Genomic DNA, 24,484 nt, shown 5'->3' on the forward strand with positions numbered 1-24,484 from the left:
GAGCTGTAATCCAATGAAATTCATTTGTGAGATTGTGACAAATTCATAATCATAATCCTCACGCGTTAGATCAACATTTAAAGGTACACTACCTCTTGGCCCTCTAGCGGTTACGTTTTTTTTTTAATTGTTGCATTTTGCGGAAAAACATTATTTTGTTTGTGCTTCGACTCTGCGTGAATGAGCGGATGAATATGGTTATCCTACTCATAAAACATTCTTTAGGCTTCTAGGTTTAAGAGATATAACCAGTTTAGATGGAAATGATCTCAAGCTGACTAGCTAAAGATACTGTAGCTTTACCCATTAATATAAACGGTACTTCCTTGAAAATAAATTCCAGCACAGCGCTACTACAACCATAATAAAATGACCCTTACTATAATGCTTTACAATGCACTCCGTTAAAGAGTTACATATGGCAATTTATCTGTTCAATAAAATACCTTACTCACCTGTCGAGTAATAAAAACCTCTCCAAAAAGCCATGCCATGCTGATTCTCGTTTTATTACGAGCTCTGTAGTTCCTGCGTTTTTTAAACGGTTGATTCCCCGGAGGTTCGAGATTTAGCGTGCTCCATGTCAACCTTTCTCACTTGCGACAAGACGACAACTAATCTCTGATATCCTCCTGAGACCCAGAAAAAAAAAGTTTTTTGAATTTAGTTTTTTTTTTTCCATGTCATCACACTGTTTAGAGCACAATAAACAAATGGTAAAAAAAACATATATATAAAATAATATTTTATTCATACGTTATGCTATGTCCTCTGTAGTGGACGCCAGGACTGCGTTCCAGGCAGGTTTTTGAGCACGTAAATCACGACTTCAAACCACGACTCACGACTTTGTAGCATATTCCAGGCCAGTCACGCCAAACTACCTGAGCGCAATATACATACTTATTTTTTCAGACACATAACATTGTAATACATAATCGTGTGTGTATATACATACTTATTGTTTCAGACACATAACATTGTAATACATAATCTTGTGTGTATTATTATCATTATTATTATTATATTATTATTAATTTGACTGCAACGTTATATTGTCCTAAAGTGTATTCTCACTGTGTACCGCCTGCAGAAACATTGCATCCGTAGGGGCTGCCATTGTTGTTTTGTATGGTTTTGCGGGCTATGTGACGTCAGAACTCGTAACTGGGAGTACATCGATCTAGTACGAGTTCACGGGTGGGAAGTCACGGGTTTGACTGCCGTTCCAGTGCACTTTCACGGGTATGACGCCCGTTTCACACATACTCCGTTTGCAGTGCGTATGCGGTGCGTATTTTTTTCCGTACCCATGTTAACAGGTTAGAGCTTTCACACTGCACGCGGATGCGGTCCGTCGATCCGTTCCAGTTGCGGTGCGTATACAGCAGTGCAGAGATCGTTTCCGCACCGAGTCTATTTCTGCTGTGCTGCAAACGCTGAATTAAAGTGACAGCGCACGGTTCGTGGTCAAAATGAACACAGACTGACCTGAATATGTAGTAATTTCACCATAAATGCATTTAATTCAATAAAATGTAGTAATCTCACCATAAATGTATTTAATTAAATAAAATGTAACCATAAATGCATTTAATTAAATACTACTTTTTTCACAGTCATCTTTTTACTTTAAGACCGGGGTAAAGCAAAGAAAGCTACAATTTACTTCAACAAGGCCACATAATGAACGACACTCGTCTCATTCGTTGAGGTGGAAAAACAAGTTATTTGTGACATGCAAGATTTATTGTATACAGATTTGAATTATGCAAAAGAAAAGGTATGAGTCTGCTGTTTTTGTCAATTTTAAGTTTTAATTTAAAATGTTTGCGATTTTAATATAAGTACATGGTTAAATATGTTACCACTTGCTTGAGCAACTTAATATAGCCTATAATCTAGGCCTATATAAAAGTAATGCATTGAATAATACGTTGTTTAAATTGTGTTTTAAACGTGAATAGGCCTACAAAGAGAATTGCACTGGAGGCAAAAACTTTTGCTGCTGATAACTTGATTTGATTGATGATTTTTTGAAATACAAATAGTGAGTAAATGTGTTTGTGGTACAGCCGCGGATCAGTTGCGCACTGCAAACGCACGCAGCATATGTGAAAGCACTATAGCGCGTGCTGCTCCTGTACCGCATACGCACCGCAACACGCACCGCATACGCACTGCACACGGAGTATGTGTGAAACGGGCGTAAGGTTGGAAAAACACGGGTTACAGGTTGCCTGGAACGCGGCATAAGTTGTTTAAAAAATAAAATGACATGAAATATGTATAGGCAAAACCAATGGGGTTTTTTTTTTCAATCACCAATACATTTTGGGGTTTCAGGATTTTTTCAACCAAAATTTGTATAAAGATTATTCTCAACTATGTTATGAAAGAAATAATGGAATGAATTGATACACCATTTTACTTTTTGCAATATGTGGGTAAAATGGCCATAAGTTAATATTCCCATTCAATGCAATGTATCTATACACTGTATCTAATTTGCACATTAATGTGTTCTTGGAGCAACATTTAATGAAAAAATAAGGGTAATAATTGGAGTAATAATTGGCAACATTTTAATAATAATATCTAATATTTCATAGGAATATTGATGTATAATTTATTTCCATATTCACTTGTTGTGTCTCCCAGAATGCCTGATAAACATGATTTTAGTCCTGATGTCCTCTACAGTGGACACGTTTGAAATCAATTTCCTGTTTTGTAACAGAAAGTAATTTTTTTATTTGAAACCCCTTAACATTTTCCTGAGATGTTGTTTTATGAAATACAATTTGAAAAGTAGTCCAATTTAAATTATAATTACATTATATTATCATATTTCCATAAGAATGCTACATTTGATCACTAAATTAATGTCAGACATTTTTAAAGACCAAGGAGAAGCTGTTTTCATGGTGAAACCTCCAAACATTTGGTATCTCTGAAAAGTCCTGAATGTGCTCTTTACAGGACACCCAGGTTGTGTCATGTGACATGTATGATGTCAGAGAAATTCACTAAAATATAATGTCCACTACAGTGGACAAAAGTCTATTCTTGGGTCCCAGGAGGATATGACGAGACAGGCACTGGTGGTGAGTGATGTATGTACGTAATTTCCCGCGAAAACCATCCCACTAGGTCTAAATATAAAAACTTATAATAGCATCACCACCATAGTGAGCCTATAAGCGTTTTGAAAGACGGACTGATGATATTTAAATTTTGTTCATTTTGAACAAAAGTTTCATATTGTATCTTTAAGTACAATTACTACAGAGTAGCATGTATTTTTTCTTTTTGTCTGCTTTATATTTTTTTAGTTGTAAACATTACTGTTCATGCCAAGAAAAATAAACAAATCAGAATAAAAGACAGCATAATCTTTAATTTATAAGACTTTACAGACAAGATTCACCTTTTTAAAAAAAATCAGTACAAATAAATGACTATAAACTGCAGTAATGTTTATACATTTTATACTAACAGTGGAAAAAAAGAGACCAAAGAAATGTATTAAAATGAAATAAAATATTGTTTGATTAGAAAACAGTAATAAATAAAGTAGCAAAATTCCTCATAAATATGCTAGCTAATAAACATTTAATATAATGTAAAAGCAACAAACAAGATAAAATCTTGGGGCATGAACAGCTTGTTCCAAGAAAAAGAATCATTGCTCATTAAATGAACACTGCATTACATGGTTAAAATGTGAGCCATACATGTCAAGAAACACTATTTGTCCAGCTGTGGAAAATGTACCATTGCAAGTGCTTCGAAGAGTTCAAGTGAAATTTCTATGGAAAAAACAGGTTAAATCGTTTTAAAGACAGGAGGAGCTGTTCTCCACACTATGACACATACCTCTTTTAATGGTTCATTTTTATAATGACACTGGATTGGACATAATCAATTAATACACAACCATTAAAAAAAAATCCAGCCTTAAAATGATTTACCTTGACATTTCCATTTCAGCAAACAACAGAAAAGACCTTCAAAAGGTGCTCCTTGTGATTTCATTGTCCCTGCAGAGAGATAAGAACACATTTTTTGAAGTGTCTGTTTCTTGCACTCGAGTCAATAAACGTCTTCCCGCAGTTCTGACATATGTGAGGTCTCTCTCCCGTGTGGATCCTGACATGTGTGTTCAGGTGGCTGGATTGTCTAAAGTTTTTCCCACAAAAGTTGCAGTGGTAGGGTTTCTCTCCAGAGTGAACTCTCAGATGAATTTTCAGCAGACCCGGTGAGCTGAATCTTCTGCGACACACGACACACAAATACTCTCCTGTACCTGGTGGATTTCCGTGAATGTCTTGATGCGGCGGGTAACTTTCAGACAGTTCCTCTTCATGCTGAACGTCTTCCAAACAAATGTCAGCCAGGTTTGTCTTGGATTCTAAAGAAGAGGCAAAATGACAGTTTTACGTTTATCCTGTGCATCTAAAAGAAAAGAAAAACGCCATATCTGACCAATACTTCTTCAAAATGTCATTATTACATTGATTTTGAATTACTATAGTTAAAATGTCCTTACGCATTTGTTGTTGTTGTTGTTGTTCTTTATCAAGTGCCACTTCTTCAATGTGCCGGATCTTCTTTATTCTGTGCATTTCCTCATTTTCACTCTTATTCCTCTTGTTTCTTTCCCGCTGTGATTGCAATTTACTTGTGGGGAAAAAGAAATACACATTACTTCGATTAAAGCAGCATTTATTGATGAGATTTATCGGGGGGAAAGGCTTCTATAATACTATAGGCCTATTTTCGTTGGGTTATTCTCACGATAATGTAATGTCCAAATAATATAAATATTTATACTTGGCACATAGCTAAAACACTGTACTTAAAATACAATTAATATTTCTAGTTATCAACAAAAATTGTTTTAAGCATTTTTGTATTTTCCTAAAGTTGTTGTATGTTGACATCCACCATATTTTATTTAACATTTCTAGTGTATTTTCCCCTCACTTATCAAAGCAATGGCAAATACATTTTTGCGAATGCATTTGACTTCACTCACACAGCAAAAAGAGCAAGCAAACTGCATTAATTCACTTTTTTTTATTTCAAAATTCATAAAGAGCATAAAAATTCATGATTCAAAATACTTGGTCCATTTTCTGAAATCTAAAGTACATTAAGAAAATGATTACACTGATGACATGGAATGAATGTGTATTTGATAGCATTTTTGTCAGAAACTGCATGCACAGTTTACTTTTTTTATGGAATATTTGCATTTTCGCAGATGCTTTAAAGCACATGAAATACATAGATTTTAGCATCAAGTGCATTTTCTGGGAATAGTACCAATGACTTTGGCATTGGCTAGTGACATGCTCTACCAGTTGAGTTACAGGAATACAAGTATATTTTGCACATATTTCTAAAAAGCACTAATGTTGAGCAGTGGAGGTGGTCGGCACTGGCTCTGGGGTGATTTGATTAAAGTCTTCTTTAATGTTGTCTAAAACCTCCTGAAATGATTTCTTTTTCCTGTAAGCAGCAGAACTGTTCCTCCACTTTCTCTGTTGCCTTCTCAATTCTAATGGGCTCAGATCTTTAGCGAATTTCACTTTCCCCTGAGATTTTCGTCTTTGATATCTACAAAAATGAGAAATATCAACGAGTCAGTGTCTTAAAAGCTCAATCTAAAGCTGATTTTCACATAAAGACCCCATTTCTAAATACACTGCAACATGTCACATGCAACCTGTAAAGCAGTGGTTCTCAAAGTGTGGAGGCAAGATGATATTATAAGGGAGACAGCTCTTTGCATTATATTATCTATCCATCTATCTATCTATCTATCTATCTATCTATCTATCTATCTATCTATCTATATAACATTACATAATTAAACACAGTGACATAAAGCTAAGAGAACATGCAGTTATGTTGAAAACTTTTTAATTTTTAATCACAGAAAGATGACTGGATTATGGTGGGTTGCATAATTTATTAAAATATTTTTAAAGGGATACCTGACAAAAAAAGAAAAGAAAAGAGAACTACTGCTAAATGGGGTCAGTAAGATTTTTTTTTTAAATAAGTGCTCACCAAGGCTGCATTTATTTGATCAAAAACACAGTAAAAAATAGTTTTCTTGTGAAATATTACTATTTAAAATGACTGATCTCCATTTTATTTATGTGGTTCTTGTACATAACCTTATTCTTGTGCTGCTTAATATTTTTGTGGAAACCATGATACATTTGTATCAGGGTTTCTTGATGAATAGAAACAAGAATATCACCAAAAAAAAGCATTTATTTGAGATAGTAATCTATTTTGTAACATCTGAAATGTCTTTACTGTCATTTTTGATCAATTTAATGCCTCACTGCTGAATAAAAGATTAAAAGTATTAATTTCTTTTTTTTTTTTTATCTCACTGACCCCTAACTTTTAAACGGTAATGTATTTATTAAGAATACATGTTCAGTTGTTACTACACCAATGCATTGGTAATAAAGCATCTAACCTACAGTCACTCCTGAACAGTATAGTTCCTCATGTAAGCTGCAGTATACCTCTCTCTCTCCTTTTTCCTGTATGCATCACGAAGCTCAGGATTCCCGTACACTTTCTGCCTGTGCTTTTGGGTTCTAGCGCTTGCTGCAGCCTTCTTTCGCTCTTCATCTGCCAATCTAAACAACAAGAAAGATTTGACCTTAAAAAAGGAACTATCATATGTATTTGCTTCTTTAGGGCGATGTCCCACAAGCCAACTCAAAACAACTCTATTTTGGTAGGGGATGTCACACCTGCAGACTATTTCAGCTAAGATCTCACCCTTTTCTGTCACATGCACAGGTTAAGAAAAGAAGAGGCTGTAACAGGCTGAATCACTGCCTCTGACTTTGCCCTGAATGAGTGTGATTTTTTTTTTATCCATCCAGGTCTTGCCATAGATTGTGTGTAGGAAAACCTCTGAAAACCGTGTGAAAAAAGTTGCCAGATCCAAATAGGACTTGTTTCAAAAGTCATTTCCTAGGCCACAATTGTCCGACTGAGCAATAAAATCAGACATATTGTCGGAGACCAAGCAGGGCCATTAACACCCACCTGCTACCTGAGAGATAAAAACACAGCTACAAAAACCTACCTGGAAATCTGCTGAAAAACTGGCTAGTGGGATGCCAACCCCTGCGTTCACATGCGTATGACTGAAGGGGAATGGAGTTTGTAGTCAAGCGTGACTGTGACTATAATCATAATATAACAACTTATTGCTTAAATGTACACTACAGTTCAAACTTTTGGGGTCGGTATGAGTTTTTTGGGGAAAAAAATATATATTTAGGAAGGATGCATCAAACATGTCAGTAAATATATTTATAATGTTACAAAAAAATACATTATTTTAAATAAATGCTGATCTTTCTAATAGTCAAAGAATTCTGAAAATGAAAATGTTTTCCACAAAAATATTAAAGGTATAGTTTACTCAAAATAAAAATGTGTCATCATTTACTCACCCTCAAGTTGTTCCAAAACTGTATCAATTTCTTTCTTCTGTTTAACACAAAAGAGTATATTTTAAGGAATGTTGGTAACTAGACAGTTGGCGTTAGCCATTGACTTCCATAGTATTTGGAAGTCAATGGCTACTGTCAACTGTCTGGTTACCAACATTCCTTAAAATATATTCTTTTGTGTTAAACAGAAGAAAAAACTCATACAAGTTTGGAACAACTTTAGGGTGAGTAAATGATGACAGAATTTTTGTTTTTGGGTGAACTATCCCTTTAAGCAGCACAGCTTTTTTCAACATGGATAATACGAAATGTTTCTAGATGACCAATTCAGCCTATCAGAATGATTTCTGAAGGATGATGCTGAAAATTCAGCTTTGCCATTACAGGAATAAATTACATTTTATATTCTATTAAAATATAACAATTATTTTAAAACTGTAATAATATTTCACTGTTTTTTTTTTTATTAAATAAATGCAGCGGTGATCATAAGAGATTTCTTTAAAAAACATTTTAAAATCTTACCGACCCCAAGCTTTTGAATGGTAGTGTATTAATTCAATAATGTTTTGATAAAAGTATTAACATCAATTATGCTTTAACATGAAGTTCTCTGACATAATCTAGCGTTCACATTACTAATTAAAACTGTCTAATGCGTTTATGCGGTTTTGAGAAATATGTGCAAAAGTAAAGAAAGTCATCCGATTTAAATAAGCAACTAACAGTAGTAACAGTACAGCAATATTTATGTAATAGTAAATATGATTATGGTGTGGTTGACCAGGATATGTTCTGATGCATGTGAGAATCACCCAGGATGAGCACTAACCAAAGCATCTGAAAATAAAATATATTTCATTTTTGGAGACACTGTTTTTAGTATAACTGACTGTAGGCAGCCTGAAACAAGAAATTCATATTTAATACATTTGTATTTACATAAAACTTAGTTTAGAGCTCAGCTGACAAGGGAGTGTCACATTTGAGCATTATTAGCATATTACATGTATGTATGACAGGCAAAGGATTTGTGCACACTTCATTTAACTAGAATAAGTCAAGTCAAATCAAAGCAGCACAGATGAAACACTAAAGAATTAATTCAAGTACCTCTCTCTTATCTGAGCCAGCTCCATCCTATGCTGCGTCAACATCTCTTGATTTCTGAGGGGCAGCTGTAAAAACAACGACATCAATCAGCTCACATTTATAGCTAAGTGTCTTACAATTCAATAAAAATAATAGTCCTTTTTTCTCCGAATTTTGAGATATAAACTTAGAATTGCGAGAAAAAATACAGAACTGTGAGATAAAAAGTTGCAATTTAACTGCGAGTTTATTTCACAATTCTGACTTTGTCGCAATTTCCAGTTTACATCTCACAATTCTTAGAAAAGGGCAGAATTGCAAGTTTATATCTTGCAATTCTGATTTTTTTTTTTCTGGATTTTAAGATAAACTCGCAATTGCGAGTTATAAAGTCTGAATTGCTAGATTTAAACTTAAAAAGGAAACATTGAGAAATATAAAATCAGAATTGCAAGAAAAAAAGTCAGAATTGTGAGATAAAAAGTCACAATTAGCTCTTTTATATATATCTTTTTAAATCAGTGGCTGAAACAATATCCCATAGTTTGTTTTGCATACACACAGACTTACATGAAATGCTTGTGTCTTATGTCTGGGGCTAATGTGGCTAACTTTGATTTTGCTGACATCACTGGATGCATCACTGGCCCCTGAATCATCCAAGACGTGTCTTGTGATGTGCTGCTGTGCCTGACAGGTGGTACCTTTTTCAGTATTAGTCTCAGGTTCATTCTTAATTTGAGGTGCTTGATTAATAAATGGAAAAGTATTCTCGCTGCTGTCCATCATTTGTGTTTCAGTGTCTTTGCTGGGCATCTGTTCATGATAAATGTCCATACATGGTGTTAAAGATGCTGATTCGTGGCACACAGGTATTTGCAATTCATTCTCCTCCTGCTGTGTATAAACTTCTAGCTTCATATGCATTTCTGTATCCTTCAAGTCATGTTCAGATCTCCATTCCTCAGAAAATGCCTGGGTGTATTTCTGAGTGTTAGTCTCAGAGGAGCAGGGCTGCAATTCTATAATGAATGAACAAAATAAACATACTTTAGTTCTTAAAGATCCTAAACGGGGAGATCTTGTCATTGTGTACAGTATGCCATGAGTACATTAGCAAAAAATAATACGTGAATAACAAAGAACAATTCATAATAAAAATGCCAAATAAGTGACACAACCTAAACATCTCAATAAGCTAATGTTAATCATGTATACTATTAAAGGATCATGGTTGACTTAAATGGTAATGGTAAAGGAATTAAAGATTTTAACTATCGAGATTTCGTGTTCATAAAAACCATAACATGAAATAAATAAGTATGAGAGTCAGATTTAAGGTGAATTGACAAACCAGAGTCCATCTGAACTCCTGCCTGCTGCAGTCTCCTCTTGAGCAGCTCAATCTCCTGTCTGGAGCGACACATCTCCTCATTATACTCTGAAAATATGTCTTCCACAGCCTTGAATATCTCCTGCGCAGCTAAAGTTAATCGCTCTGTCAGAAAAATGCTTAAAATCTGCAGTTTGGACATTGTGCGTTGATAAATATCACTGAAGTATTTCCACATTCATAACAGAAATTTCTCGTCTATTGTTTTGTTTGCGTCATGCTGCTGAGCTCGGTGATAATCAGCGCCACCTGCCGGTCTGGAAGAACGGACATTGAACAAACTCGGTCCTGGTCACTGCTTAGGCCACTGTCCCGCAGAGTTTAGCTCCCCCAAACCTAATCAAACACACTTAAACCAGCTAATCTTGTCTGCAGGATCACTAGAAGGCTACAGGCAGGTGGATTTTTATCAGGGTTGGAGCTCAACTCTACAGTAGTACAGTGGCTCAGTCTCCAGGACTGAGTTTGCCCATCCCTGGCTTAGGCAGCTGACTTGTTGCCTCGTTGCAATATCAGGCAATGACTTTGCATGCAGTGTTTGCACATGAAGGTACCTTAGGAAAATTGATTTCGGACAGACTTCTGAGGTAGCAAAACGGTTTCATTACCTACAACAAAATAAAGGAGTTTTGGTGATAACTAAGCGAATTGTTACTATAATAATTTCTTCCCAAAAAGTTGGTAAAAAATATACATTTACATACAAACTGACCACCAACCGCAACTTTTAGATCCCATCTTTCTTTTTCAAGCTCAACTATTACAGAATGGAAGCACAGGATTGTGGGAAATCAAAGTCAGCAAAGGATACATCTATGCTGCCATGAGGATAATATTCTGTTTGCCATGGATGCGTGAATGTAACTCTTAAAGGCCCTGAACCTTAAAGGGTTCTGTCTCATAGTACCTTAATGAGCCAATTGTCCCTGAAAATATGAGTTGAATAATTTGCAAGAGAGTGCTTTTAAACTTAGATGAGTTTACCTGTTCAGTGTTATGACGTTTAACGTCCCCAACAATGTCTGTAGTCCCATTTAGGAACTTGTAAACGCTTTTTTTTTTAAATCACGAGTTGGGTATACTGGTGTATTTTACAGAATAAAATCTTGAGTTGTTCATCACAGACCTTATTTCAGGCTTTTAACCAGTCTGATTAAAAAAAATCATTTACTTCGATGATTGGACTTGTTTCTGGGTTTTGGCCAACAAAACTATATACGTCATCCCTAATGGCTGCTGAAAATTCAACTTAGTCAAAAAAATACTTTATAAAATATGTTAAACTAGAAAACAATAATTTTAACACTGTATTTTTAATTTAACAAATGCAGGCTTTCCAAAAACTGTTTTGGTAGAAGTATTGATTTCAATTTTTTTAACATGAAGTTCACATTACAAATTAAAACTGTCTACCTATGCGGTTCTGAGAAATATGTGCAACGAAAAGTCACCGACTGAAAATAGCAACTAATGGTTACAGCTAGTTACAGTACAGGCTTATTTAAGTAATAGTTAACATGCCTTTGGTGTGGTTGACCAGAATATGTTCTGATGTGTATGTGAGAATCACCCAAGATGAGAACAGATCAAAAGCATCAAACACCCTTCACCAGCCACTTAAATTTTATTTGAAAATAAAATATTTCATTTTTTTGGAGAGTGTAGACAGCCTAAAAAAAGAAAGCCATATTTAATTTGATTGTATTTACATATAAACTTAGTTTAGAGAGCTGACATTTAACTAGAATAAGTCAAATCAAATCAGCACAGATGAAACACTAAAGAATTAATTCAAGTAAGTACCTCTCTCAAAAAATCAGACAAAGGGTAATTAAATGTAACATCAAACTCAACACGAATAACTATTGAGAGACAGTCAGTATACACTCCATATTACAATTATGCTTGATATCAACAAAAATGCATTCTTTTTTTATTGTCTTTTTATTGTCTGTTTTTAAACTCCTCTTCATCAACAGAGAATGGATGGTGTCTAATCAAGTTTACAGGTCCATGAAATATATGGACTGTATCCCCTAAGTCAACATCAGGATTCTTGGGCCAGGAAAACAAATTGCTGACTCCACGCGCTCCATCTTCATCCGGACTCCTCTGTCAGTAAGGTTCAAGAACTCCACTTGGGTGGACAGGTGGACATATTCCCTAAGAAATTCCATCTGCAAATCCTGAAATTACACAATAACAAATAATACTGCTTTACTAAGTGCCATATTATTTTTTTTTAAACCTGGGCACCGTTCCAATAAAATCTTTAAGTTCCCAGCCCATTGTCTTCCATTCATTAAATCGTGACCCCTGACTCTGCATTCATAAAGCATGCTTCATGTTAAATCGTCTAATGCTGGGGACACACTTAACCACTAGCTGAAACATTCTAAGACTGAACTGAACATACTTACTGTTTCCAATGACTGGAGCAGATTTTAAACACCGACTGAACGCAACAGTCTCAGACTTGGCGTGTTTGGGCATGATCAGTCGTAAGTATCAAATTACATTCATAATCGGCCTTACAGTCATTGAGTGTGTCCCCGGCTTAAGATGCCAATGGTGATTCAGTACATCAATGGCCTCAACTTTTTCTATTCAACTATAAGTCAGCTTTATGAAACCGGGACCCTGGTATATGGATATAGGACTAATGATTGAATAATAAAGTAAAAAACAATAAAGGATTTTTTTTACCCACCTGCACTTCAATAGGCCTTTCATTGCTTGTTTAATTACTTGTTTCTCGTCCCTTATCTTCTTGAAATAGATCCATTACCAAGTCATCAGTTGGAAGTTCTGAAAGGAGATTAATAGTGATATTGAGAGTAAAGTGACCCGTTTTTCAAAAGTCTGACTTTAAGTTAAAATTGCTACTGCAGCTATATCTAAGTCTTAAATCAGTAGCCTATAGCATTTCAAGACTTAGATATAGCGGCAACCTGGAGTCAGATCTTTTACAACTACAATGAAATAAATAGCTGCTAGCAGCAATTCCGGGGCCAAGCCCCTAATGGTCATTTTTGGCATGTTTGGACATTGGATTTTATTAGGAATCTTTTGAACATTGCACAGATCACATGGTTAAACACTTGCTACACATTGAATTTGATCAAACAATCATCAAAGCTATAGCCTGTTGCTTTAATCAGCATCCCACTCATACAACGGTTTGTTTAATTTTTACAGAGACAGAGTTTTTGAAGGCAGAACCGCAGCTATTGGCTCTAAATTAGGGCTGTCACTTTTGTGAAAAAATCCTGTTCGACTTTGAGACATAAGTGTTCATTGAATCGATTGTAAAGTTGATTTTCCATGCCTAAAGACGTTTCCATTTTAAACACCAAACATAGGCAAATCCACGGACAACTAACAGGCATTAGGACGAACGAAAAGAGGTGCTTGAGACGCGCATAGACAGTAAAAGAAATGGACACAGCGACCCCATAGACTTCAACGGAGAAAAGTGAAGTCAAATAGAAGCACTCACTTCCTGATTGCCAAGTGTACTGCGCATGCTCAAACTGAGCTTGAAGACGTAGTTGTGACGTGAGCAACCTGACTGACAGTTGTACGTCTTCTAGTAGCGGTGCCAAGAGGAATCTGAATCATTCCCTTCCGAATCTTGCAGAGACTAAGAGCGTTAGTAGGAGCTGTCCATGAGCTCGCAGCAAGAGCAACTTTATGACTCTCTATGGGCTTCTCCCTTGACTTTATGCCTCCACGTCCCCCGATTGCGCGTGAGCTTCTACATCTGTCTTTATGGTCATTTCTCTTCAATGCGACAGAGTCGCGTGTTATGACGCAATCGTTAGCCTATTTTTACAAAAACTGCTTCTACGGGGCCACAACGTAAGATACAAGGTAATGGAGCATTTTATACATTGTCGTGTTTCTTTAGAAATAAATAATGGACAAATGGAGTCTTTAAACGTCTCAGATGTAAAGTTATTCGCTGTCAAAGTGACGCAAAAATGAATGGGAGTCAATGGAATGCTAACAGCAGGTGAAGGCTTGTTAGCCAATGGCGGCGCCCGGGGAGACTTCAGTTTCCAGCTGGTGGATTACCCCCTTGGAGACGCGCACAAGTCAGCAATATTTAGTGCACAATGACAAACAGGAGTGCAACATTCAGGGATTGAAATTAACACCCTCCAACCCGCCAAATGCGGGTAAAAATTAACTTTGGCGGGTAATGCTGTCAAATCACTAGATAATTTGGCGTGTTTCTATGTTTACTCCTTTTTTACAGTCTATGGTCTACTCACTTTGCTGGGGAAGTTCGTGTAAGCCAAATCTGCGCGGATTTAGCCCAAATACGCAACTCATGAGTCCTCATGATATATTAAATATAGCGTATTGCGCAGAATCTGCGCATTTCTGGCTTACTTGAACCCACACGTCACTAAGCAAAAAATAACGGCGCACTTGTTCACTTGCATTGAAGTAATAGCGAATATTAAAAAGCATTTGGTTAACAGAAAAGACATTGTTATTGTCATGTTCTGTGTACTGTATTGATCTGTCCACCTAAAACACATTTTTGGTAAAAAAAAAAAAAAAAAAAAGTTCCATAGTTCAAGTGAGAATCAACTCAAATTGAAGATGTTGTATATAAATGCACCGCATGTTATATTTAATAACTTCAGATGAGATCATTCTAAGAAAAACATAATGTCTGGAACAGAAGCAATTTTTGAATCACTTCTGGGATTCTAACCCACGACCTGAAAGGTTCAGGGCTTGTGGCATTACTGATTGCCACTCAGTTGAAACTGGTTCACCAGGCTGCTGAGGAGAGCCTTTAGTGTGAGAATGAGCACACAAGAGCATTATTTAATATTTTAACCAGATTAGCATGCTAAGCTAACTTAATGCTGATGTAGCTTATGGTTAACCTGATAGCTGAAGAGCCACATTAGAAAGAATGGCAACTGGTTAGCATGCTAACCAATTAGCATGCTAAGCTAACTAACATAAAACAACAAAAACAGGGAGGGTCAACTTCGGGGAGATATTTCCTAGGGCAGGGCCGGCTCTAACCCTTTGGTTGCCCTAGGCGATATTGAGTTTTGCGCCCCCCCCATTATAAGTATTTATTAAACTAAACATGCTCTTATAGTTACTCAAAAACTTAAACAATAAATTGTTCAAACAAATGCTACAAAGAACGTTCAAGGATATATCATAGTTGGATTGTACAATATTTTATCTGACCATAAATAACTTTTAGTAGATAAATTACAACTACTACCACACTAGGCCAACTATTATTACAATCTATTGGGCTGCTACAAGGTTAAGGGGGTTTCGGGGGTATTTCCCTGTAAGAAAATTTTGTGCATTTTAATGTTAAATTCATCAATCTGGTGCACTTTGAGAGTTCAAAAATAAAAGCTCCAACCCTTATTCAGTGTGCAAATTGAACAAAGAAAAATTCAAACCTCTTTTAATTACAGTGTCTGTCTACATTACACTACTACATAATAATAGATAATATTAATCCCATGACAGTAATTGCCATAGCCTATATTGTAAAACAAATGCACTGAAAAATAAGGGAAACTTTCATGAGTATTGTACAAATTTCTATACTTGAAAGTAAGTTATATATTTGGAAGTAACCCAGCGCCGCCAATTAAGCAAAACAAAACAAAACGAATGGGCCACCGATGTAGGCCTACGAGTTTTATGGGCCGTTAAGACAAAAATAGAAAAATAAAAGTATGAGATGTATGTATCGGCCCAAAAACCACGTCGGGCCCGCGGGAATCTCCCGGTTGTCCCGATGGCCAGAACATTTGACACCTTAATGGATGAGATGAGAAGACGTACCTCTATACTGGGCTTTCTTCTTATCTTGTTGCTTTCTCCGTTTCGTCCCTGTACACCAGAGGGTTTAGACCGCTTCATTTTCGATCAGCGCGCGCAGCAGCCGAGCACTTGCCTAACGTAACCATAGAACGTAACGTAACGCAACTAACCCCCGCCCCCCCCTTTAGGAAATGATCGACAATAATCATCCATTCAATCTAATAATCAGGTTGACAAGTAATTAAACGTATGGCTGAGGGGCGCCTTAGGATGATCATATTTAATAAACATGTTTTTGTTTCGCTTGTCATTGTAATTCTATGATTAATGGGAAGTAGGCCAAGGGCGACACTAGAGGGCGCCCGCACCCCCAACACATTTGTCGCCCTAGGCAACCGCCTAGTTCGCCTATAGCAATCGCCGGCCCTGTCCTAGGGAATGGTAGCGGAATCTAGAAATCAACAATCTGTTCAGTCATTTCTGATTTTGAACAAAATTGTGCAAAATTTGTAGGAGTAGCAAAAAAAACAGTTTTTTTATTTGCTTCAATATGAAGGACAGTCACATTGTTGTAAAATGAAATGTTGCAAATGTTTTCAAAAGTTATAAGCGTTTTTGCAAAAAAAAAAACGTATATTTCTGGAACACTATGTGGCGCTGTATTCAAACTTCTCAGGTACCTTCAGGACATGCTGATGATAATATGTACCAAATTTTGTGATATGTCAAATCATTTAAAAGATATTGAAATTTATGACAAAATTCCAAATGGCAGCCAAATGGTTCATACGATCCTGGCAAAATCGGTATCCACGGATTCAGCATGACACAAGGAATCCATAGACACATGAATACAAAAATAGCCATTTTTCAGATCTCAAGACCTGTAGGTGGCGCTGTTCCCAAATTTGGAATGGACTCTCAGATCATGGTTCCGGTAAAGCCTACCAATTTTCGTTTCGATTGATCAAAGTTTGGCCGAGATACAGCTTCTGAACCAATTTTGGGTCGACCTCGTTAAGTTCGTGAAATCATAACTTTTAAATAAAGATGAATAAAAAAAATTGGTTCAGTTATTTCTGTGCGGCTCAGTCCAAAGATAAAGTAATAAAGTAAACTTACAATTCCAATAGGGGCTACAGCCCTTTCGGGGCTTGGCCCCTAAATATGCAAAAGATAATTGTCAAGAATACATTGTATGTTTAAGTTGGAGCTATAATCAAATGGAGCCCTTACCTGGGTTAGTAAGTTTCATCCAGAGATCTTCTATTTGTTCACCAGGATGTTGGTCATATTCACTTGTACTTGTAGCAGAATTATCAGGTACGGTGTTCTCATCTTCAGTCACAGGCTGGTATAAATCAACTATTTCAGCATCTGTGTTCAAGGTACGTCGTTGCCAGGAAAAGACATAATTTGAGTTGGAACACTGGCTTCCATCATCAACATTCATACAGCCATCACAGAAGCACGAATACACACGAGTATCCAGGACCCCAGTAGAAACACAACGTACAGAATGGAGAACACGAGTTCCAGCAAGGGCAGACTTCACTTGTGTTATAGGACGGTCACGCTGAATTTCACCTTGTTTAATCAGGTAAAATGTACGGAGTTGCCTATCACAGTCATCTTTTGTCAAATTTAGATTGCAGAAATTATACATCTCCTCTGCATTTTTGATAGTGATCCTATGTGACTGGACAGCACGTTGAACAGATGATTTTACAAACCCAGAGACACCATCACTGGGCCCCTTGCTGTGGTGGGATCCAAAGTAACATCTTTCAACAGACAAACCATGTGAAGCCTTGGAGTTGCTAATGTCAGCAAATGCCACCATTGACTTGTATTGTGCGCCACAACCATTTGTGAATTCAACTACATGCTCTAACTTCAGTCCTCGCTTTTCTTTTAGGTGCTTTATAGCCAGAGTTTCGAAGTGATGAACGGCATTGGTATCATGGTTGAGGTCATCAGAGACAAAAACCAAGGCTTCCTGGATGGTGTATTCATGACCCTCTGTGGGACACTTGTAGTAACAAATAATCGGGTGAACGGTTATCTGCTGTGTGGACCAATGTGCCGGCTGTATTTCGTCTTGGGATATGCACGAGTAATTTTCGGCAAAATCCATGATGAACAGCGACCAAGTGTTAGGCAACTTTTCCCGGATAAGGGAAAACTGTTCATGCTGCCAGTTGGCTGTAAACAAATGTTTAGCCAAAAAGTCTGTTTCGCGCAATAACTCGTCAAACATCGTCTTGAATGTGCCACACTTAGTTGATTGAAACTTCCTGGTCTTTTGTTTACCATCGTGGTTGAAAGCCTTACTCTCCCAATTTTGCCAGGACACTTCTTGTTTGCCATACAAATCTACTACCATTTTTAACTTTTCTTTGAGTAGCGATACACCACAGTCAGAGCAGGTTCTGTTAATGCACTTTAGATTATGGTACTTGCTGTTGCCACTTTTGGGACACAGAGAAAAACTGATAAGTTCATATTTGTTTTTGATCTTGAGTTTTATACACTCCGCATTGTTAGTAGCAGTGAGAATTCTGTTCAGGCTCTGAACCTTCAGTAAAACTCCAGTACAATATTCACAGAGACACTGGTTTCTGTCTGTCCGACGCTGAAGAAGAACACATGAAGGTCGAACCAATGAGAAAACCGGAAAGGACACAATATTCTTTTCTGGATTTTCCAGCTTCCAAAGTTCATAGGCTTCCTGTAGAGAGATCTCCATGAGGAATCTTTGTTCTTGTTTCTTTACAGTCCTCATGTAAGGAAGTTCTCGTGCTACCTTAGGATTACGATAGAAAGCAGTTATATTGTTCACAACATCCATGCAAGTGGCATCAGACTTGGGTTTTTTATGTAAACCTTCATTGGATGAGGAATTTGGTAAATTGGTGAGATATGCTGGACGGAGGTTAAAGCGCCTTGCAACAATATGTTGCATTCTGTACTTTTTGGCAACCATCAAACTAGTGACAATCAGGCGCCTCTTCTCCAAGGATGCAGCATCCTTCTTCTTCTTTAGAGCTTCAATCGTGGATCGAAGTTTTTCTTGAGATGGCTCATCAAAATCTATTCGTCGACAAGCTGTTTTCAGACCTCTGGCTTTTAAAGCTGCTTGCTTACGAGGAGTACAGCGATGGATGAAGTCCAATACAATGTCCGCAAATTTTTCTGCATCAGCCGGAATTTTTTTGCACATCCGTGACACTGCCATTTGTTTTGCCGATTTAGTTCTAAAGCCTGTAGATCCAGCTGTACTACTTGGAGAGCCAACATTTGTTTGTGGAGTGTCAGTTCGCTTTTTTGTCTTGTTTCTTTTTTCCCTCTTTCGGGACGCATCTCTTTCACGAATTAGTCTTTTCTTCAGTTCTCCCATCCTCTCCCTCTCCTCTCTTTTCTTTATCCTATCATACTCTCGTTTCTTCATCCTCTCGTTTCTTGTTAAGAATTCTCTTTTCTTAGGTGGCGGAGGCTCTTTATCAGCTTTACACTGTTTTTCATCTGTTCTTCTACACTCTAATTTCTTTTTGGCTCTGAATCTTCTCTGTCGCTCACGATTATTTTCCTTATCAATTTCTATAGAAGCAGCAGCCCTCTTTCTTCTATACTCCTTTGCTCTGGCAGCTTCCAAAGCTTTGAACTCAGCAAATTTTACAGGATCTTTTTTCAAACGATCCCTCCAGGCCTGACTGTATCTCGCATTTTTGGCTTTCCACTTGTCATATTTTGACACTTCATCCTGACAGACAAACGGTTGACTTTTACGCCCAGAGTTACGGAGCTGGATTGTCAAAGACATTCTGAAATGAAATTTATTACACCATTTAGTTGATTTATTCAAACATGTACATCGGTGGAGGGAGTTATTAAAAAGGTAACATATAGAGAATATACATAATATAATATAAGAGATTAATGTATTTTAATCTATTCTATATATATATATATATATATTATATCACAACATCAATGTCTGTCAAAAAAATAACGTGCACAATACACAGTAGTATTTATGAGAAGCAGAGGTCCAGGTAGTATATATATATATATATATAAACAAACATCAGCATCTGAGAGTCAAATGGAACGACCACAGGGACATATCTCAAGATTACTGAATTATGAAAAAAGGGTCGGTCAGAATGAGTAGTTTGTGCATAATAAATGTCTGTCAAAATATACCGTTTCAATTTCCTGTTTATGTCAGGAACCAACATGTTGAGCAATGTTTACTAATCTGTTGAAGTTTTTCATTTTGATTCTCTTTAGCATGCAGTGTGAAGTATTTCACTCAGTTCCCTGATCTTTCGGATTAAATTTCAGTGAGTAAAAAACTAATTTATACTCAGAAATTTGAAATGTTTGAATTTGAAAACAGATGGATGGTAAGGTAATCATTTTTTTATTTCTTAACCGGTAAATATTCAGTGAATTGACTGATGGCCATGAGTGTGTTATGTCGATGTTTTTAATTCTAATATTCCAACCGACAGCCAGCCTATGTTTTTGACATATGTGAAAACGTATGTGAGGGGTGAACTATGTTTGATCTTTGGGTAATTATAAAACGTTATAAGATGTTAGAAATGTTTTTTGCATGGCTCATTATACTTATTTTACAGAATGAAGTTTATTTCGTGACTGATATGTTTGGATCATTTTTCAAGTTCAGTGTTTTTGATGCACAAAGCTGCTTTTTATTGTCTCTTAAAACAAACAAAAACATGAAAATGCAGATCCTGTTGTAAATAATAGTAAAAGACTAACTGTTGTACTATTATTAACCCTTAACATATTTTGACTCATGTACAACAGTAGAGTCACTGACTGAAATTAGCAACTAACAGCAGTTACAGTACAGCAACATTTAAGTAACAGTAAACATGAATGTGGTGTGATTGACCAGGATGTTTAATTTTTGGAGACACTGTTTTACTGTTGTTGGTTTTTTTTTTTTTTTGTATATCAAATGATTGTAGACAGCCTAAAACAAGAAAGTCATATTTAAGAAATTTGTTTGTATTTACATACAAATTTGGTTTAGAGCTGAAAAGGGAGTGTCACATTGAGCATTATTAGCAAATTACACGTATGACAGGCAAAGGATTTGTGCACACTTCATATAGCTAAAATAAGTCAAATCAAATCAGCACAGATGAAACACTATTCAATTCAAGTACCTCTCTCTTATCTGAGCCAGCTCCATCCTATGCTGCGTCAACATCTCTTGATTTCTCAGGGGCAGCTGTAAAAACAACAACATCAATCAGCTCACATTTATAGCTAAGTGTCTTACAATTTAATAAAAATAATAGGACCTAGTCCTCCACTTTTCTATACAAGCTTGTTTAAGCCACATAATTAAAAAATAAAAAGGTAATTGGGAGTTTTTATCTCACAAATCTGACCTTTTCTTCTTGCAATTGTGAGTCATATCTCTTTTTTTTCTGAATTGTGAGATTATAAAGTTATACAAGTTATAAACATTGTGAGATATAAACTCAAACTTTGAGATAGCCTAGTCGCAATTTACTTGCGAGTTTATATCTCACAATTCTGAGAAAAAGTCAGAATTCCAATAGTTTATATCTCGCAATTCTGGCTTTTTTCTCTGAAGTTTAAATTGCTCGATTTAAACTTGCGAAAAAAGTCAGAATTGTGAGATAAAATGTCACAATTACCTCTTTTATGTATATTTTAAAACAGTGGCGGAAACAATCTTCCATAGTTTTGTTTGTTTTGCATACACACAGACTTACGTTAAATGCTTGGGTCTTATGTCTGGGGCTAATGTGGCTAACTTTGATTTTGCTGACATCACTGGATGCATCACTGGCCCCTGAATCATCCAAGACATGTCTTGTGATGTGCTGCTGTGCCTGACAGGTGGTACCTGTTTCAGTATTAGTCTCAGGTTCATTCTTAATTTGAGGTGCTTGATTAATAAATGGAAAAGTATTCTCGCTGCTGTCCATCATTTGTGTTTCAGTGTCTTTGCTGGGCATCTGATCATGATAAATGTCCATACATGGTGTTAAAGATGCTGATTCGTGGCACACAGGTATTTGCAATTCATTCTCCTCCTGCTGTGTATAAACTTCTAGCTTCATATGCATTTCTGTATCCTTCAAGTCATGTTCAGATCTCCATTCCTCAGAAAATGCCTGGGTGTATTTCTGAGTGTGAGTCTCAGAGGAGCAGGGCTGCAATTCTATAATAATTAAACAAAATAAACATACTTTAGTTCTTAAAGATCCTAAACGGGGAGATCTTGTCATTGTGTACAGTATGGCATGAGTACATTAGTAAAAGATAATACGTGAATAACAAAGAACAATTCATAATAAAAATGTCAAATAAGTGACACAACCTAAACATCTCAATAAGCTAATGTTAATAATGTATAGCAGCTACTATTAAAGGATCATGGTTGACTTAAATGGTAATGGTAAAGGAATTAAAGACTTTAACTATCGAGATTTCGTGTTCATAAAAACCATAACATGAAAGAAATAAGTATGAGAGTCAGATTTAAGGTGAATTGACAAACCAGAGTCCATCTGAACTCCTGCCTGCTGCAGTCTCCTCTTGAGCAGCTCAATCTCCTGTCTGGAGCGACACATCTCCTCATTATACTCTGAAAATATGTCTTCCACAGCCTTGAATATCTCCTGCGCAGCTAAAGTTAATCGCTCTGTCAGAACAATGCTTAAAATTTGCAGTTTGGACATTGTGTGTTCATAAAATATATCAAGCTCGTATTTCCCAGGTATTTCCACATTCATAACAGAAATTTTTCTGTCTATTTTGTCTATTGTTTTGTATGCGTTAATCCTGCTGAGCTCGGTGATAATCAGCGCCACCTGCCGGTCTGGATGAGCGAATATACAAACCTGATTTTTCTTATCCTTACAAAAAAAATGTAATAATTTAAAATAAATTCGTTAACGCTTTTAGATTACAGCCCGGAAAGTACTGTGTAATTAAGAGGAATTTACAGAGTAACTTTCGGTAGTTATAGTGTACCTATAAAGTACTTGCATGTAAGTAAGGGAACAATATGTAAAGTTTGGGGAATAAAGGGGTAACAACCAGGAGAATTAAAAAAATATTTATACTGTAAGTATTATAGAACTAAGGGGTACTTATTCTACTATATGATACAACAATCTTACATTTGGGAGCAATTTAGCGAGAACATACACTGCATACCTTTTTGTAATAATTGTGTACCAAGGCAATACATACTGTATAGGCTTTTTAAAAATGACAGGGTAGGCCTACATATCTATGCATTTATACTTTTATTATATATTTTTTTATAGCAAAAGTGCAGATGTTTGTTTGGGCTAACATGTTTCAAGGCAAGAAAAGCTAAGACTATTGCAATTTTTTTAAATACTGGGAAATATATCTTGTTTCATGTGGTTACAGGGTAAGTGGTGCTTGTATAATAAATAAAGGTTTCCGAGTCAGTGATATAAGATTGTGTGTATTTTTATTGTACTTACCCTGTAACTACATGGAACAAGAGGGTAACAAGCTACATGAAACAAGAGTATCTTTCCCCAATATTTAAGCAAAAGTTGCAATAGTTTTCGTTTTCAGTGCACTTTTGTTAAAAAGATTACATTTAAAAAATCACAGGGTACATATCTATTATATCTATTTATAAAGCCTATACAGTATGTACTGGTTCACCATTATTTCAAAAAGGTACGCAGTGTATGTTCTTGCTAAATTGCTCCCAAATGTAAGATTGTTATATCATAATAGTAGAATAAGTACCCCTTAGTTCTATAATACTCACAATATTAATAATTTTTTAATTCTCCTGGTTGTTACCCCTTTATTCCCCAAACTTAAAATATTGTTCCCTTATACTTATATTGTAAGTACGTTATAGGTACACTATAACTACCGAAGGTTACGCTGTAAAATTGCTTTAATTACCCAGTACTTTCCGGGCTGTAATCTAAAGCGTTACCATAAATTCGTTATTTGACAGTTGCTAAAGGCAAATTGCAACTGTTTAATTTTAGCATTTTATTACAGCTTTGTAATGCAATATGATCAGCCTATAAAAGTTCAAATATCATATATACCCCTCAACAAATTCAATTCACATCCTTTCACCAAAATAACACTCACATCCTTCTTTCTCCCTAAAATAAGGATCACTTTCTGTTACCATGGAAACAGCAATGTAACTCTTAGAAGAAAAGGTTCTAACGTCCCCAACAACGTCTGTAGTCCTATTTAGCATCACCGCCTTTTTCAATTCAGCTTTATAAAATCACGAGTGGGGTATACGGGTGTATTTTTGGTCATAGAATAAAATCTTGAGTTAGTGTTCACCACAGACCTTTAGGCTTTTAACCAACATCCCATTCAAAAAAACCCATTGACCTCAGGACGATGGGTTTTGGCCAACAAAAATATGTCATCCCTTCAGCACTCTACTGAGTCAAGAACCCTATGGGTCTATAACCCCATTTAACCTTTTTTCAAAGGGTGTTTAATGATGGTATTTGTTATGAAAAAAGGACCCAAAACACATTAAGAAACTATTATGCAGTAAAAAAAAAAAAAAAAAAAAAAAAAAAAAAATTATTCCCTCAAATAGCTTTCAAAAGTCTTTAGAAACAGC

At 36.1% G+C, this 24,484-nt stretch overlaps 2 protein-coding genes across 8 annotated transcripts; both read right to left on the bottom strand.

Annotated features, from left to right (window-relative positions):
* Positions 1 to 490: 490 nt before the first annotated feature.
* si:ch211-86h15.1 (uncharacterized protein LOC558435 homolog) lies at positions 491 to 10,149 on the bottom strand. 5 transcript variants are annotated; one of them, XR_008809377.1, is made up of 7 exons: positions 9,949 to 10,149; positions 9,165 to 9,616; positions 8,616 to 8,680; positions 6,555 to 6,671; positions 4,553 to 4,683; positions 3,975 to 4,414; positions 491 to 596 (listed from the first exon to the last, which is right to left on the bottom strand). XR_008809377.1 is itself a non-coding variant. In XM_056269833.1 (6 exons), the coding sequence occupies exons 1-6, from the start codon at positions 10,127 to 10,129 to the stop codon at positions 4,035 to 4,037; spliced, it is 1,326 nt and encodes a 441-aa protein (XP_056125808.1). In that variant the 5' UTR covers positions 10,130 to 10,149; the 3' UTR covers positions 3,597 to 4,034. The 5 variants fall into 5 exon arrangements, 3 of the variants coding, with proteins under 3 accessions (XP_056125808.1, XP_056125809.1, XP_056125810.1); XR_008809378.1 differs by lacking the exon at positions 491 to 596 and adding an exon at positions 3,597 to 3,812; XM_056269833.1 differs by lacking the exon at positions 491 to 596 and having other exon boundaries at positions 3,597 to 4,414.
* Positions 10,150 to 11,928: 1,779 nt separating this feature from the next.
* Positions 11,929 to 22,594, bottom strand: LOC130103571 (uncharacterized). 3 transcript variants are annotated; one of them, XM_056269826.1, is made up of 6 exons: positions 22,385 to 22,594; positions 21,651 to 22,045; positions 21,015 to 21,079; positions 17,047 to 19,634; positions 12,698 to 12,795; positions 11,929 to 12,173 (listed from the first exon to the last, which is right to left on the bottom strand). In XM_056269826.1, exons 1-5 carry the CDS (start codon positions 22,563 to 22,565, stop codon positions 12,728 to 12,730), a joined length of 3,297 nt encoding a protein of 1,098 aa, XP_056125801.1. In that variant the 5' UTR covers positions 22,566 to 22,594; the 3' UTR covers positions 11,929 to 12,173; positions 12,698 to 12,727. The 3 variants fall into 3 exon arrangements, with proteins under 3 accessions (XP_056125801.1, XP_056125799.1, XP_056125800.1); XM_056269824.1 differs by having other exon boundaries at positions 21,594 to 22,045; XM_056269825.1 differs by lacking the exon at positions 12,698 to 12,795 and having other exon boundaries at positions 21,594 to 22,045.
* Positions 22,595 to 24,484: the final 1,890 nt, after the last annotated feature.

This window comes from Rhinichthys klamathensis, unplaced genomic scaffold, assembly GCF_029890125.1.
Source record: "Rhinichthys klamathensis goyatoka isolate OS25496 unplaced genomic scaffold, OSU_Roscu_1.1 h1tg000291l_1, whole genome shotgun sequence".
NCBI classification, from domain to species: domain Eukaryota; kingdom Metazoa; phylum Chordata; class Actinopteri; order Cypriniformes; family Leuciscidae; genus Rhinichthys; species Rhinichthys klamathensis.